Genomic DNA, 17446 nt, shown 5'->3' on the forward strand with positions numbered 1-17446 from the left:
CTATCTTCACATCTAAGAAATAAATAAGTTATGTACTTACATTAACATTCCATGTCAGTTGTTCATCTCGCCTTTATTCTTACACATGGGTTCAGAGCCGATTCATCGGCTCCGAGTCGGCTGCTTTACAAGCTGAAGATCTCAGAGTAGCTCGAGACCAGGTCCCTATCCCATGATGCTCTCTGTCCTACCTCAGATCTAGTTTGCTGAACCCAGCATAAACAGGAATAACCCAATAAATACTCCAACCGGAGTAAGAAGTCCCAGAACAAGATCACCAGACCTCAAGTCTACTCGTTCTTCGAGACCCTGGAGGGGGAAGGCGGGTGGGAATGTAAGAATAAAAGCAAGATAAATAACTCACACAGAACGTCATGGTAAGTACATAACTTCTTTATGTGAAGTTGTTCAATCTAGCCATTTATTCTTACACATGGACAGCGTCCCAAGCACCCTAATCCTGGGTGGCTCAAGGGAGAATATTCCTGAGGACAGTGGAACCAAAGGAATCCCTGTCCACTTTGTAATGAGTGATGAAGGTATGCAGCTTAGATCAAGTGGCAGCTGCACATATAGTGTCCAGAGGCAATCAAGCCGCACAGGCAGAAGAAGTAGCAGTCAGTTAACCATTTGGAAAGGATAACTTTAGGGACTGGTAGTCCTTTCTTAGTGTCAGCATGAGATACAAAGAGTTGGTCAGATCTTCTGTATTCCTTTGTCCTGTCCAAATAAAATATCAATTGTCTGTGGACATCAAGTTTATGCAACATGTACTCCAACTTATTAGAATGATTACTGAAAAATGTTGGAAGTTCGATAGTTTGATTTAGGTTAGTCTCGGAACACACCTTTGGCAGGAATGAAGGATTAGTCCTCAGTGATACTCTGGATGGAATACCAAATATGGGGGCTTGATAGAAAGAGCTTGAAGCTCAGACACCCTACGTGCTGAGGTAATGGCCACCAAGAGGATAGTTTTCCAAGAAAGAAACCTCAACTGACAGGATGATGCAGGCTCAAAGGGGGGAAGAATAATATGTGACAACACAAAATTTAGATTCCAGGAAGTAAAGGATTGTCTAACAGGTGGCCTAAGATGAACTTCAGGAAGGCCCTACATAATCTGTGGGACATCAAATTAGAACCTTCAGCACAAAGATGAAAGTTTGAAATTGCAGCCAATTGAACTCTAATGGTGGCAGCTGCAGCACCGTCATGAAAAAAGCTTAGATTGGAATTCCAGAACACTGGCAATCGGAGCAACGTAAGGATCAATTTTACTTTTGGTGGCCCAAAAGGCAAATCGTTTCCATTTACTAGCACATAACTTTCTGGTGGAAGCCTTATGCGAAGACTCAAGAATGTGCTGTACCTCTGAAGAAAAATCATGTGACCTGGCTAGGTTGGGAATCGGAGCAGCCAAGATGTCAGTTTGAGGGAACGAAGGGAGGGATGGAGGGCCCCTGACGAATGTGTCAGCAGGTCTGGAACTGGGCCCAGAATCCAAGGTTGCTCCAGTTGGTCGAGTCAGAGGAAGGGGAACCAAATCTGACAAGGCCAAAAGGGGCTATTAAGATTACAGTCCTTCCCAGGCTCTTGGCTTTCTGCAAGAATTTCGTAATCAGGGGTAAAGGTGGGAAGGCATACAGGAGTCCCGGGGGCCAATCGTGTATGAGTGAGTCCCTTGGGCTGTCTCCCAGAGGGGGATTCAGGGCAAAGTAGCTTTTGCATTTGGCATTCATGGGGAATGCAAACAGGTTTCAGTAAGGCTGGCTCCATCTGCGGAAAATCATTTCCATAACTTCGTCTTTGAGAGACCACTAGTGCTGTAACAGAATGGCTTTGCTCAATTTGTCACTATCACGTTGGATTTCCCTGGGATATGCATTGCTATCAGAAAGCGCTCGGTGGATACTGCCCACTGCCAAATTCGCAAGGTCTCCCGACACAGGGGGTAAGACTTGGATGCCCCCTGTTTGTTGATGTACCAGACCACAGACATGCTGTCTGTCTGTATCTCAACAGTCCCTAGAGGCAGAGAGTCGTGGAAGTGCTGCAACGCCAAAAGCACTGCTCTCAGCTCCAGAACATTGATATGCAACTGTGACTCTGTCTCCGACCAGGTGCCTTGGGCTGTTCTTCCCTAAAAAAGCCCCCCCACCCTATCAGAGAACCATCCGTGGTCACTGTGGTGGACGGTGGGGGAGAAACAAATGGTTGACCCAATGTAACTTGTTGGTTGGTCAACCACCAGAGAAGATCTTTCTTGCAAGAGTCCATAATCATGATTAGGAATGACATCGGAAGTTGTTGGTAAGACCACTGGGTGAAGAGTAACCACTGAAGAATCCTCATGTACATACGACCCAAAGGAACTGCTATGAGTGTAGCTGCCATGGTACCTAGTAGCTTCAGTACTTGATGGGCCAAGTACTCTTCTTCTCTGCAAAATGTCCAAGACCTAGTTTTGGAGGGTGATTATTCTGTCCAAGGGCAATTTTACTGTGGCAGTGGTGTCTAGTTCTGCTCCGATAAATTATATACTCTGCGATGGCGACAACGCAGACTTTTCGAAATTGATAGTAATGCCTAACTGAGAGCAGAGATTGAGTGTGAATTCCATGTACTGAATTAGTTGATGCCTGGAGGCTGCGGTAAGGAGCCAGTCATCCAGATATGGAAACACTCAGAATCCTAGATGCCTCAGGTGAGCCGTAACTGCTGCCATGGATTTGGTAAACACTCTGGGGGCTGTTGCGAGTCCAAAGGGCAGTGCTCAGAATTGGTAGTGACTGGCTCCCAGCTGGAAATGCAGATGATCTCTGGATGGCCTGGCCATTTTGATATGGTAGTACGCATCCTTGAGATCTATAGAGCACATCCAAATCGCCCACTCCAAGGAATGGGAGAACACACTTTAGCATGACTATCCAGATCTACTTCTTTACAAATGTGTTGAGTCTGCTGAGATCCAAAATGGGCCTCCAGTCCCCTGTCTTCTTTGGGGCTAAAAAGAATCTGGAGTACGTTCCGGATCCTATCTGGTCTGCTGGGACTGGATGGATGACTCTCCTTTCCTGCAGCCTCTGGATTTCTATGTCTGCTTGATCCCTGAGACTGGGTGGAACATCTGGGATTTTTTTCCCAACAGGTGGGTTTTCTGAAAAGGGAATGGTGTAACCTCTGGTAATGATGCTTTGTACCCAAGAATCTGTTGTAATTCCTAGCCAGGCATCTAGATACAAAGCCAAGCGACCCCCGACCGCCTCCAGAGTAAGACAGTCTGGCCTCCTTTCAGGCGCGCTGATAGGGCTTACCAAGAAACCGATCCCTGTCGCCCTGGTTCTGCAGACCCCCTCTGCCACCGGGGTGGCGTCTTCCATTATTACCCCCTCCTCTGCCCCTGGAGGGGGGATTCATTAAGTGTGTTCTTGAAAGCTCCTTGGGACTTTCGGAGCCAAATATTTCCACCTTTCTGCCCTTTGGGGTATGGTCTAGTAGGGGTGGAAAAACAGACTCTACGGCAGATAGAGTATTTTCCTCCTGCTCACATCTAGCGAGAGTCTCCTTAACTTTGGGCCCAAAAAGAGAAAAGCCATTGAATGGCATGTTGACAAAGGAAGACTTGAAGGCTTCCACAAATAAGCGCAAGCGCATCCAGGACTGTCTCTGGAGAGCTATCGCTGCCCGACTCGAACCATCGGCTGCATAGGAAATGAGCCGTATGGACGAGTTCACTATGGAGTTAAGGGTATTAAGCTGGGCTGTCACCTTCTCAGAGACAGCTCCATCTGTATTACCCTGCAGAGTATCTCCATGCTCTTTTAGATCTCTTTGATGACGGGTAAAATGAGTCAAGTAGTTAAGCGATTTCATAGCAAAGGTCGCAGAACTAAAGATGCGTTTCCAGTATCTGTCCATCGTCCTGGAATCCTTATTAGTAGGATGGACAGTAGAATAGGTTTCTGATATCTCTTTCTTGGTGGCCGCCGCCACCACCATGGCATCAACCGGGACTCCCTTAGTGAGGAACATCTTGTCTTGGGGGGAGGTGATAAACTTGCTGGGCCTCTGAGGGACCGGTTCCATAGAATCAGGAGACTCCCATGCCCTTCGAGCAACCAATTCCATTAGTTCGTCGAAGGGCAGAGTCACCCAGGAGGTGGAAGGGTGAGACCCAAAGGCCTTTAGGAGAACCGACTCATCCTCTGCTTTAGGACTTCCATATCATCAGCAAAGGAGATATCCTCTGAGGGGGACCAGACCCTTCCGATTCCTCTAAGTCGGTTACTGATGTCAAAGACTCCTGCGGGGAATCTAAATGCCTCCTCTTACAAAGTCTCTTCCTGGGAAACTCATCAGTGGGGGCTTCTGGTGAGATCTCAGTAGAGCAAAGGTCACCCGATGGGGTTACCTGAGGCTCTGGGTCTCGACGCTTCACAGGGACCTGCAATGTAGAGGCAGAAAGTGGCACTTTAGGGGAGGAGGAGGAGGAGGGACCTAACGACGTGTGCGTCTTGGATGACATAACCTTCCTCATAGCATCGAAGGCACCACTGCTCCAAACTGAGGAAGCTGCCGGTTCTGAAGAAGACGGCAACATCCCCGGCGCCGAGACAGTGGGTTCTGAACCAGAGGATGGAGCTGAGCTCATCCGCGCCGAAGCCCCGAGAGGAAGGGTCGGAACTGAAGCATTGGTTCGACTCTCCCCCCCGGAAGTGACGAGAGAGTGTCGGCTCCCAGACTCTTCCAATGGAACCAAAGAAGTCAGGGTTGATGGAGTCGAGGGGACTGGAACAGGTCTCGGCTCCAAAGGATTCCACAATCATCAGATCCTCCTTCCCCGGCTCCGAAGGCCCTACTTGACTAGGAGGAAGAGTAGTCACAGCAGGTGGAATGGTTCTAGGCCCCACGGCCAGTTGGGTCGAGGCCGATAATTTAGCAAGTGCTGGGTTCTCGAGAAGCCTCTGCACCACCTGGTCTACATCCACATCAGAGAGGGTCTTTGAAGAATGAGTTGAAGGAACCGAAGATGCCACTGACTGAAGGATGGGAGACCTCAAGGTTTCGAAGACCGGCTCTGAAGACTGCAGGGCTGGCGACTGCACCTTAACAGTAAGGCTTGGAGCCGATGATGACTTAGAAGACTTCTACCACTTCAATGACTTGGAGGTTTGGTCAGCCTTGTCCAAGAACTCCTGAAAATCTGTCTTATATAAGCCTCTATCTACCAGCTTCCTTCGTCTCTCCAGTAAAACCTACTACAGATAGAGCAATCCTCCTGGAGGTGAACAGGCCCCAAACAATAAACACAATTCACATGGGCATCCGTAATGGAAATCTGCCCGCATTTTGGACACTTTTTGAAACCAGATTTCTGCTTTTCTTTGTGGTCAGACATATCAGTAACACTATGGAAGAAAAAGATTACTGCAAGTCTAATTTGCAGAACAGTTCTAAGTTGTCAGATCCCTGAACAACTGATAATCCAATAAGAGTACATATATATATATATATATATATATATATATATATATATATAAATAATATATCCAAACTAAGCACACTATCTAATGACTCTAAGCACTCTAATAGCACTAAAAACACACTATTAATAAGTAGTATAAGGGGATAGGGATTAATTAAAGAAACGGCCAAAGGCCTAAGGGCAACCGCTCTGAAAATGACGAAACTCGTCAAATGCTAACTAAAAAATTTTAAGGCTAAGCAGCCAAAAAGCAGTACAAATATAATGTTTTTATATAATATGGTAACTATCAGCAGAATATATGCCAAAAAGAAGATAAATATAAAACAACTGGCTCGAGCTCTCCAGATGACCTCCGATCTGTTGCAGTGGCAAACTAGATCTGGGGTAGGTCAGAGAGCATCATGGGATAGGGACTAGGTCTCAAGCTACTCTGAGATCTTCAGCTTGTAAAGCGGCCGACTCGGAGCAGATGGATCGGCTCTTAACCCATGTGTAAGAATAAACGGCGAGACTGAACAACTTCACATCAATTGTTTCTTTGGAACTATTAACTGTGAACTTAAGAAAGTGGGTAGAGTGGCTCAAATAATCTGTGAATAGCATCAGTTGTGAATCAACACCTTTCCACAATATAAAGATGTCGCCCACAAAACATCCATAGAATATCAAGTGTACTTTCCATAGATTTCTGTCAGAAAGTACATGTTCTTGCTCCCATTGAGCTAATACAAGGTTTGAGTAACTGTTCGCATAATGGGTCCCCCATGGCTAGCCCCCAGCATTGCCAAAAGTATTCATTCCCATAGATAAAAACATTGTTTTCAAGAATAAGTTCCAAAAGTCTACATATTAAATCAATGTTCACATTCATATCTCTCGGAACCACTGCATTCCTGCTGGCTTCAACTCCATAGGTATTGGGAATAACTGTGGAGAGGCTAGTGATGTCTATGGTTACCAACAGCATCTCAGAGTAGTCTTCATTACTGTTCATGATGGAATATAGTGTGCTAAGAAAACTATCTATCTGTGTCCTTCAATACCACGGTAGCTTGTGGTAACAGTTTCTTCAATTGTTCCTCAACATATATTGATAGGGGTTCTGTAATCCATCCCCTACCTGCTACAATGGGGCAAAGTGGTGGATTTTGTCTATCCTTATGGATTTTCGGCAAGCCACTTATAGTTGGTACAGCTGGATTAGAAACTTTAAAAAAGTTGTGTATTTCCTTAGTTAACTGACCTGTCATCAGCAACTCGAAGAGATCATCTTTCACACTTGAGACCATTTTATTCAGATCACTTTTGCTGATCTGTGTATAGGTTTGTGCATCAGTCAGTATTTCTTTTATTCGATCCTGATACCATGTGGAGTCCAAACTATGGCTCCTCCCTTATCTGCTGATTTGGTCACTATATCTTCCCTATTCCTTAGATCATTCAGCACCTGTCTTTTACGTGCTGTTAGATTACGGAAGTGTCTAAAACAATCACTTCCTTGCCTCAAGCTTCCTACTTAATTTTCACAGAGCTGAATAAATAAATCTACAGCTGGATGATTGACTGGCACAAAATTACTGGGTTTCTTACATGACTTGGTTCTTCTTCCTTGTCCTTTCCCAAAGGCATTTTTCAGGGTGACATTTCTCCTTAAGTATCTAACATCCAATGCAAACTCACTTAAGTTTGAACACAATGATGGTATAAATGGGAGACCTTTGTTTAATAACTGAATTTGGTCTCTATTCAGTTCCAACTGAGATACATTTATTACTAGTGTACTATTACTTAATTCATTGTTTTTTTTTCCTTTTCCTTTCTTGGCTCATGGATCTGGGGTTTCTGTACAAGTTCTGCTTGAGAAAAAAACAGTAAATTGTGAACTATGGGTTGATGGGTGGCTCCCTCTTTAGGTATGGTTCCTGTGGCTAAGACAGTTTCTGTAAACTCTCTACCATTTGCATTATTTGTTTCTATACTTAATGTTAAGCTTCTTTCAACATTTAGAGAGGTGGATGGTATATTTGCTGTTTCATCACTGTTGTTTCTATCTTACACTCCTGTTGATTGTGCTGCAGCCACTGTTTCTTTAATGGCTGACTGATGCAGCTTGGCTTTATTAGAAGATTGTTTAAATGTAAAACTTGTCCTTATTTCTCTTGGCCATTCAAATATATGTCCTTGCTTAAAATCTTGTATGTCTCTAGATAGCTTATGAATCTTTTGTTCTTTTAATTTGCTATCATATACATTCAAATTAAACTATAAATTCTCCAGCTTACTTAGACTGCCATCCGACAATTCCATCTGTTCTAATTCAATTGCTTGTTTTTAATGTGTTTAGCTTTACTCTCTTCTTCCGGTTTGAAATATTCAATTAACAAACTTTACACACTTAAAGCTTGTTTCTAGGTGAATGTTATAATTACCAGGGGATGTGGGGGCTGAGGAGGGGTGCTTTATTTGTTTTTTAAGTTATGCATGCACCAAGATTAATTCTTGGTGGCACTGTAGTAATGTGTCAACATTATGCATGTCGACATAAGAAGTGTTACACTAATTTAAGTACAGACAGCTGTGTGTGTGTGTGTGTGTGTGTGTGTGTGTGTGTGTATCTATAGGTCTTCATAACTCTGTTGAATGGTACATTGGTCAACATCTGTTTTGACACAACTTGGGTCGGCTAAACAGATGGTCAAACAGGTGTATAAGATCAAAAATCGACAGGTAAGAAAAATGCCTTTTTCCCCGGGGAGTGTGCAATCTTGGAGTTAGAATATTTAATTAGCAGGAGTTGTGGGGGTGCATGAGGTAGTTTGCCTCCAGCAAAAAAAAAAAAAACAATACTTTTTTATGGGGTTTTTTTTTTTTTTTTTTTTTAAGTTTTGCATGTGCCAGGATTAGCTCTCAGCACATACACAGTAACCAGTCGATGTGCATAATGTCGATCAATTTGTTTCGACATTATGCATGGCAGCATAAATGGTATTCAATCAATTTAAGTAATTCCATACATATATGTATATATATGTATAAATATATATATATATATATATATATATATATATATATATGTGTGTGTGTGTGTGTGTGTGTGTATTCATCTATATCTATCTCTCTCTCTCAATATATATATATATATATATATATATATATATATATATATATATATATATATATTTGATATAAAAAGTGTACACAGCCCTGTTAACATGCCAGGTTTTTGTGATATAAAAAAATGAGACCACAATAAATCATTCCAAAACTTCTTTCTCTCACCTTTAATGTGACTTACAACCTGTACAATTCAATTGAAAAACAAACAAATCTGTTAGGGGAAGAAATATAAAAAATAAAAAACGTACAATAATCTGGTTGCATAAGTGTGCATACCATTAAACTAATACTTTGTTGAAGCACCTTTTGATTTAATTACAGCATTCAGTCTTCTTGGGTACACACCTGCCATCAACTAAAGAGACTCTGATTAACCCCAAATAAAGTTCAGCTGTCCTACTAGGATTTTCCTGACATTTAATCAGTTGCCTGTTACAGCAAAAGCCATGGTTCGCAGAGAGCTTACAAAGCATCAAAGGGATCTCATTGTTGAAAGGTATCAGTTAGGAGAAGGGTACAAAACAATTTTCACAGCACTGGATATACCATGGAACACTGTGAAGACAAGACAGTCATCAAAAAGTGGAGAAAATATGGGACAACAGTAATGTTGCAAAGAACTGGACATCCCTCCAAAATTGATTAAAAGACAAGACGATGGTCATGGAGGCTGCCAAGAGACCTACAGCAACACTGAAGGAGCTACAGGAATTTCTGGCAAGTACTGGTTGTGTACTACATGTGACAACAATCTCCCGTATTCTCCATATGTCTGGACTATGAGGTAGGGTTGCAAGACAGAAGCCTTTTCTTACTCAGAAAAACATCAAGGCCCAACTAAAATTTGAAAAACAATATAGCAAGTCTCCCAAAAGCATGTGAGAAAATGTGTTATGGTCTGATGAGACCAAAGTTGAACTTTTTGGCCACAATTCCAAAAGGTATGTTTAGCGCAAAAACAACCCTTCCCATTACCAAAAGAACACCACCCCCACAGTGAAGCACAGTTGTGGCAGTATCATGCTTTGGGGTTGCTTTTCTTCAGCTGAAACTGGGGCTTTAGTCAAGGTGGAAGCAATTATGAACAGTTTCAAATACCAGTCACTTCTGGCCCAAAACCTTCGGGTGATTGCTAGAAAGCTGAAGATGAAGAGGAATTTCACCTTTCAACACAACAATGGCCCCAAGCATATATCCAAAACAACAAAAGAATGGCTTCACCAGAAGAAAATTAAAGTTTTGGAATGCCCCAGCCAGAGCACAGACTTAAATCCAATAGAAAATCTGTGGTGTGACCTGACGAGGGCTGTGCACAAGAGATGCCCATCACAATCTGACAGATTTGGAGCACTTCTGCAAGGGAAAGTGAGCAAATATTGCCAAAATCAAGATGTGCCATGCTGATAGACTCCTACCCAAGAAGGCTGAATGTTGTAATTAAATCAAAAGGGTGCTTCAACAAAGTATTAGTTTAAGGGTGTGCACAGTTATGCAACCAGCTTACTGTACATTTTTTTATTTTTTATATTTTTTCCCCTAGCAGATTTGTTTTTCAATTGAATTGTACAGGTTATAGGTCACATTAAAGGTGGGAAAAGTTTTGAAATGATTTATTGTGTTCTCATTTTTTTATATCACAAACCTGGCATTTTAACAGGGGTGTGTACACTTTTTATATCCACTGTATATATGTACACCTGAAACACAGGACATAGCGAGGAAGGACAATGAAGAAAGTGCTAACTTACATTATAAATAGCCTACACATTTTAAGCTGGTCTGGCTAAAGTTTAGAATCGTTCCCAACTGTCTATATCAAGCTATTTCCCTAAACAGAAAAATTAAGGTGGAAGTGTCTTGTAGGTGGCCACAACAGCATTTGTTGGTAACTTCTTCTGGGACACCATCAGCAAGATCACCAGATCTAAATAAAAACTCATACACTTTCCTGAAGAAACAAACATCACAGTACTTTTAGTTTTGTTATGATAGAAGCAGGCCAGAATACAACAAATTAACACTCAATGCTACACAGAGACCATTCAAGTTTTGAAAAAATGTAGAAAGATGCATATTATGCTCTCTTTTTTAACTGGGCTGTCCTCTAATGGCCACAATGTAAGAATGCATCCAAGAGCAACTAGGGAACTGACATTTGAGAAGGTATGCCTGGAAGACTGATAGCCCAATTAAATAATGATTGTTTGCAGCAATGATTCTTATGAACAATGCCCCTTATCCCTGGGGTAGGAGCCTGAGATTTAGTGGGATAGCCATGTTTGAGGACAAAAGAAAGCTCTATCTAAAAGTGCCCCTCAAAGAAAGCTCAGTCTAAGTACAATGCTGCAAAATCTTCCCAGTGCTCTGTGAACCAAAGATTACATCCCTACTGTCAAAAACCTTTTCACACAAGTAAGGAAACACATGCTGTCAATTCTGCCTAGATAAATTTGGGCATTGAAGGAAAGAAATATTGCAGGGTTTGCAGTAGGGACCACAGAACCCAGAGTGAGGCCAGAATGTCAGAAGCTTTAACACCTGAGGCTACTAATAGGATGAAAATGAAATGGAACTGGTAAGTAGCGACTTCAAAGAGCATACATTATGTTACCTTTAACTTACACACTGCTATAAATAAAAAAGGACATTATTAAAATCAATCATTGCTTTTCAAAGTGCATCTCATTATGGAAACATACTAGTGCACATGTTTACAGAAACCAAATAAAAAAGCCATCCCATTTTCACTTAAAATAAACAAACAACCAGAATGTGTGCTTCTTCTACAATGACAGGTGCTAAGAAACCATCTAGATGAGATCCCAGCTTAGAATAACTGCTGAGGCATCATACCAACAAGTCAAGGCACAAAATATCATGACACACTAGTGCATAAAAACCAGATGCTGACTTAGCTAGTGACAAACTGCCATAGTAAACTGTGGAATGCTCTTCAATGGATATGGATAACAGACTCATTTCACAAATAAGATAAAAATGTAAGATTAGCAAAAGCTTTATCTAAAACCTAAGTAATGTACGCTCTACGCTCTCATTGCTCTGAGCATAGATACAGCTGTTGGAAATACTGTAAATGGGTGTCATACTCAGAACAGTGCTATAGACTGCAGAGATGGTGCCACTGTAAGTACAGGAAAAATTAAACTGCTTCCTAATGCCCTATGTACCCTGCCTGATTTAAGATAACTCTTCTCATGTCTGCTGTGAAAGATTTATTGCCTGAGAAGGAAAAATAAGCAAAAACAAAGCAAGCAATGAAAACGTACTGTCTACATAAGAGATGATGCAAGGCTTTCACAGTAGAGATGGCTGTAAACCAGCACAAACTAATATCAAAGATTAGCAAACAGCAGTACAACTACAGAATGGTGAGTACACTGTTATCACAGTATCACCATAGTAACGTGCAGTGTACATAAATAAGAATGGGTTCTAAAAATGCAAGTTAAAAGTAGATTACTTTCATTCTATATTTTACCACAAAAATGAAATACAGCAGCATGACAATTAAATATTTTGGTACTCCAATCATCATCAGCCCCTTTTTCCTACTTTTTCTACACGGGGTCGGGTTATCATGTTAACTGTTGCCAACTCTATCGATTCAGTGCCACTCTCCTGCCTTCTTCAACACTCATGCCTGACTGACTCACATCTTCTTTCACAATCCATCCACCTCTTTGCATGATGTCCTCTTCTCCTACTATCGTCTTCCAGTCTGTCTCAAATCTTCATCAGACTGTCTTCTGCTTTTCTGCATGTGCCCAAACCACAGTAATGTGTTCTCTTTGATCTTTTCTGCAATTGGAGCTACTTTGGCTTCTACTCTTACGTCCTCATTTCTTCGTCTGTCCCACAGTGTGCATCCTACCACCCTTCTCAGGCACTTCATTTCTATCACCTTTAGCTCCTTCAACTGTTCTGCCTTAACTGCTCAGAGTTCTGTACTATACAGTAGTACTGGTTGCATCACTGTCTTGTACACCTTACTTTTCTTTGGCATTATTCTATCATAGACTACACCTGACACTATGCCAAGTGGCTGCAGCCCCTCTGATTCTAGCTTTGACCTCTTCATTCAGACTTCAGTTCGCCTCAACCACCCATCCCAGATACTTGAAGCCGTTTACCTGTTCCACTACCTTCCCTTCTATCTCTATCCTCAGCTTCTTTGAATTTCCACAATTTGCTGCCATTACCACCAGATTATCTGTGCTAAGTTTCATCCCATGTGCCTTTGGTAGTCCAAGCTGTGTACATATTGATGAACTGTTTTTACTGTTAATCTGAAACTTCTTGTTACCTGCATCAGATGGAGGACACGTCCTCCTGCTGCAGTCTCCCCATCATCCTCACAGTCCTGCAAGAACGTCTGTTTGTCTTCACAATATATTCTGGAAATATTTCAGAAAAACAAATCACAAGTAATACATGAAGAAAAATGCAATTAATGCCTGTAAAACTACAGTGTTATCTTTCAGGGCAGGCAATAAATATCTACATTTGCTTGTCAGGTGAATGTTAAACACAATACTTTAAAAAATAGGACTTTTTTATTCCGCTCTGGACATCTCTATTGGTTCCACTACCTTCACTCAACTGACTTACACGTTCTGCTGTAGGATGCTAAGCAAGACACCTGCAACTAATTTGTTCCTTCAAGGGGTGCTTTATTAGCTCATTTGTTTCCTCTTATGGTGAGAGACAGGTGGTAGGGAGTAGGCAAGCTTGCCGGTTGAGTGAAGTGGCCACTTGGAGCATCCCCCTCCCTTTTGGCAACTCACTGAGCTACACCTCTGTGCTCTTGGCCATATAGATAATGCCTCTGCATGCTCTCTCAGCTTAAGTGCATACATACAGGTAGTGCATGCCAAGAAGCTTGGGTCCCCTGGGTGTAACACCTAGTGTTGTCCACTAGGTGTCACCTAAGTGGCAAGCCAAACCCCCCCCCCCCCCACCACCACCTCCAGAATGAATTAATGAAACAGCTGGCAATGGCTATTCACTCCACCCCCTCCCCCAGTCTGCCAGTTCCTCCAGGTGTTTGACCGACTAGTCAAACATAAAAAAAACTGAATTTTTAAGTAAACATGGAACAATATGGAAAAAGATTCCACACACATATTTAGAATATGAAAAATGTTTTAGATACAATGGCAACTGTATGTGCTGCTGAAGACTAATACACTTCTTTAGCACTCTGTCTGGAAGGGCATTATACTTTCTGTTGACTCTGCTTGCTGTTACAATCTAATTGCCTAAAATTACTGTTTTGTTAATTCACAAAAAATGTGGCCTATTTCTTGAGACAAAACTTTGCCTAAAATACTGAAAGATAATATCAATTACATGGAAAGTATTCAGCTTTAAGCATTTTTCATCTTGCATCACATTTCCTGATTGGCTATTTATTTCATTCACAACCTGAGTGAAAGTCTGTTTGTGTAAATATGGCCTAACCTACAAATCACATTGTTACACAGGAAACCTGTTTCTAAGTTCTTATTACATGTTATTTTTACTTCTGCAAAGTTGGTAGGCTGGACCACAAAGGCCCCTTATCAGCCACAAACTAGTTACAATAAAAGTATAAAAAATAAGGACAAGTACTGGTTGTACAGGATTACACATGAAATGCAGCAAATCAAGGCAAAATTCTATAAATCAGTTGTGCTAAGATTAACAACAACAGGGTGAAACAACAGTAAATTTTTATCATATAAATATATATACAAATGAGTGTAAGGTTGACAGCTGCCTAGTAGACTACATGCAGTTGAATAGGTAGCTGATCAACAGGTGTGCAAGATTGCACAAATCCAGGGGTTAGAAAAATTTGTTCTTACCCCATGTTTGTGCAATCTCAGAAGGGGGATTGGGAGTGCAGCCTCCCACATGGGGAGTGTAGGAGGCTTGTTTCCCTGTAAAATACATTTTTTTATTTATTTTGTAAAATATAAAGATTACATGTTCCGAGGCTGCTTCTTGGTGCATGTGTACCGATGTGTCAACGCACATACCCCCCCCCCCACACACACACACATATATATATATATATATATATATATATATATATATATATATATATATCTATATATATATATATATATACACACACACACACACACACACACACACACACACACATACATACATATCTATGTATATATAACAAGTTAATATTACTTCAAAGAAAGATTTGTAGGAACACTTATTTAATAAAACAAATACATGGATTGCCTGATCTAGCAAAAAAAAAAAAAAAAAGACACAAACTGTTATATTCAGGTGGGCAAACCACCTTGTGCCGTCCAATTCTAAATATATTTACTTTGACATATCACAACAGAGGGGATAAGAAGAAAATTGTTTAACTTCATTATTCACAGATTTTACTTAAAGCTGAACTCAATGTCTTTAACAAAACAGTGGTTAATTAAATATACAACACATTCCTGCTCTGACAAAAAAATATTTCAAAGAAAGGAATGAAATCCTATAAAATCAAAGAAAAAAACTGAACCCTTACACTGCATTAAACAGCACCCAACCACTGGCAGCATTTGGAATGATATAGTAACTGTACTCTCAGCAGCAATTAGGCAAGAAAAAAGTTTACTGGAAGAATTAAGACTATGACTTTGTGTTGTGATATACTAGTGTACCAACAGTCCAAGGATTATGAAAATGTGCATAGCTATAGATGCAGATTTCTATTTTCTAGTAAATGATTTTTTTGGGCAGCCAATGGCATTAATCTTGGTAAAGCATCAATATATCTAGGCAAATTGGATTTTATATCCCAGCTCAAAAAATATTTTCTTAGTTAAAACCATACATTTCCCCAACATTTCCTTCAAAGTACTCTTTATGGACTGCCAACTTTTTACATTCCCAAAAAAGACATTCCCAATTACCTCGCTCCCCTCCATTACAAGTTCAGCATTTGCCATCCACCTGAAGAAAAACATTCTGAACTCTACTTGGGGTCAAAAATACCTATGCAAACACTGATGCAAAAATCCTAAACTTTCTGGACTTTTTTTTGCATACCTGGGAGTTTCACAAATTTCTTCTCTTTGGTCCTTTGGAAAATGCCTTCCCATCTTCTTTTCCCAATCATTTCTATCTTCCTCTTACTGATTCCTATACTTATCATAAAATATTTTATACACTATACTAATTATCCCTTTTTTTATATTCAACTCAACACTCTACTAAAGTCTTTCAATTAGCACACTCTAACACCTTTTCTTTGCATGGCCTTTGTTATCAACCCCTAACATGGAAGGCAGTCTCTAACCTACATTTCACACTTCTGCTTAGCCTCATGCCATTTTATTATCTTGACCTCTCAAGTTTCGCTCCCAATACCATGTTCCTTTGCTTATTTCCTCCACTAAAATTCTAAACCCCTCTTTCATATTTACTGTAGCCCTAACAATAGCCTATTGGTAAAATCTATTTTTTCCATTTCCATGCTGACTTAGTTATTAGAATTCTTTCTGCTACTTTATGAATATACTGTTTTGGATGATTGTTATTCTCCTTAAGGACTTGTATACAAAATTGTAGTCTCTCCTTTTCTCATGACCCCACCCCTCATTTCATCACCACCCTTTTTCACTTTGACACTTTGATTTTTAATTACATATATAATCTTTAACTGCATAGCTCTGAAGTACCCCCTTCAAATCAGGTGACCCTAAACCACCTTGTTCTATGTGGAGGGTCAGCTTTTCTCACTTAACTCTTGCCCTCTTCTCCTTTCAGACGAATTCCTTCAACTCATTATTAATTAACATCCACATCTTATCTCCCTGATCTCGGTGTTTGACTACAAAGACTAAAAACATTTTTACTACTTATATTTTACTACCCATAGCTATAATCAAGAACTTCGACTGTCTCATTTTCTGTATCATTTGTTTAGCTTCTTTCCATATATCCTTATCTGCTGTAACAGAATCTGTTTCAGCCCATATATCTACATACTTAATTTTATCATTAATGCACAAGTATTGGTATTGCTGAACTACTTTGTGTGTGGGTACATAATTCACCATTACAGCCTTTATTTTGTCATTTATTTTTTATCCCAGACTGTCTCAAAACATTCCTCAACATCGAAATGTCCTTTTCTGGGTTTATCAAGTACAAAATAGTCTCATCTGTAAATAAAGCAAACTTTTCTTAATTCCCAAAAATCAATATCCTTGAATTTTTGAATCCTTTACTTTCTTTGCCAATGGCTCTAAATGCCAAGCAAGTAGCAGTGGGGAAAGAGTACATCCCTACCTGACTCCTCTGTTCAAAGACAACTTTTCAGAGAGAGACCCTCACATCTTAATTCTTGCCTCTGACTATCCATATATTTTATTAGGGAACACATATGCTGCCATTGTCCTACTCATAAAATCCTATTTGACACTATTGAATGCTATCTCTGCATTCAAAATTAAGAAATAGTTTTGAAAGCTTTATCACAATAATGGAAGAGAAATATTGAGAGAAAATTCAGGCAGGTAGTTAATGGTATGAGAAGACTCATCTTCTCCCAAGGAAAAAGGAAAACAGCAGAAAAAAAATATAATAAGAAAAAGCATGCACAATGGGTGGAGTACACAGAGGCTCTTCCTCTTTCCTCAGAACCCCATTAGAACTTAACGGGGATGGAAATATTGCAGTCAATGGTTACTCCAATAGGTAAGCAGTCTCTTTGGCATCCGTTTTGAAGGCAAGAGCCTCCAGTTTCTCTGTGGCCTCCAGGTTTTCTGTGTCCCATTCTCAGGACACAAACTTCAGTACAACTATGAC

General features: G+C 40.6%; 1 protein-coding gene across 1 annotated transcript in view; it reads right to left on the reverse strand.

Annotated features, from left to right (window-relative positions):
- The window catches only part of IMPACT (impact RWD domain protein), a 1366254-nt gene that overhangs the window by 259566 nt on the left and 1089242 nt on the right, over positions 1 to 17446 (reverse strand). Inside the window, exon 10 of the mRNA XM_044065351.1 lies at positions 12933 to 13023. Coding sequence (XP_043921286.1) covers positions 12933 to 13023 — 91 coding nt within the window. The remainder of the gene's footprint in view (positions 1 to 12932; positions 13024 to 17446) is intronic.

Source organism: Protopterus annectens, chromosome 3.part0 (assembly GCF_019279795.1).
Source record: "Protopterus annectens isolate FY-2018-M chromosome 3.part0, PAN1.0, whole genome shotgun sequence".
In the NCBI taxonomy this organism is placed as follows: domain Eukaryota; kingdom Metazoa; phylum Chordata; order Ceratodontiformes; family Protopteridae; genus Protopterus; species Protopterus annectens.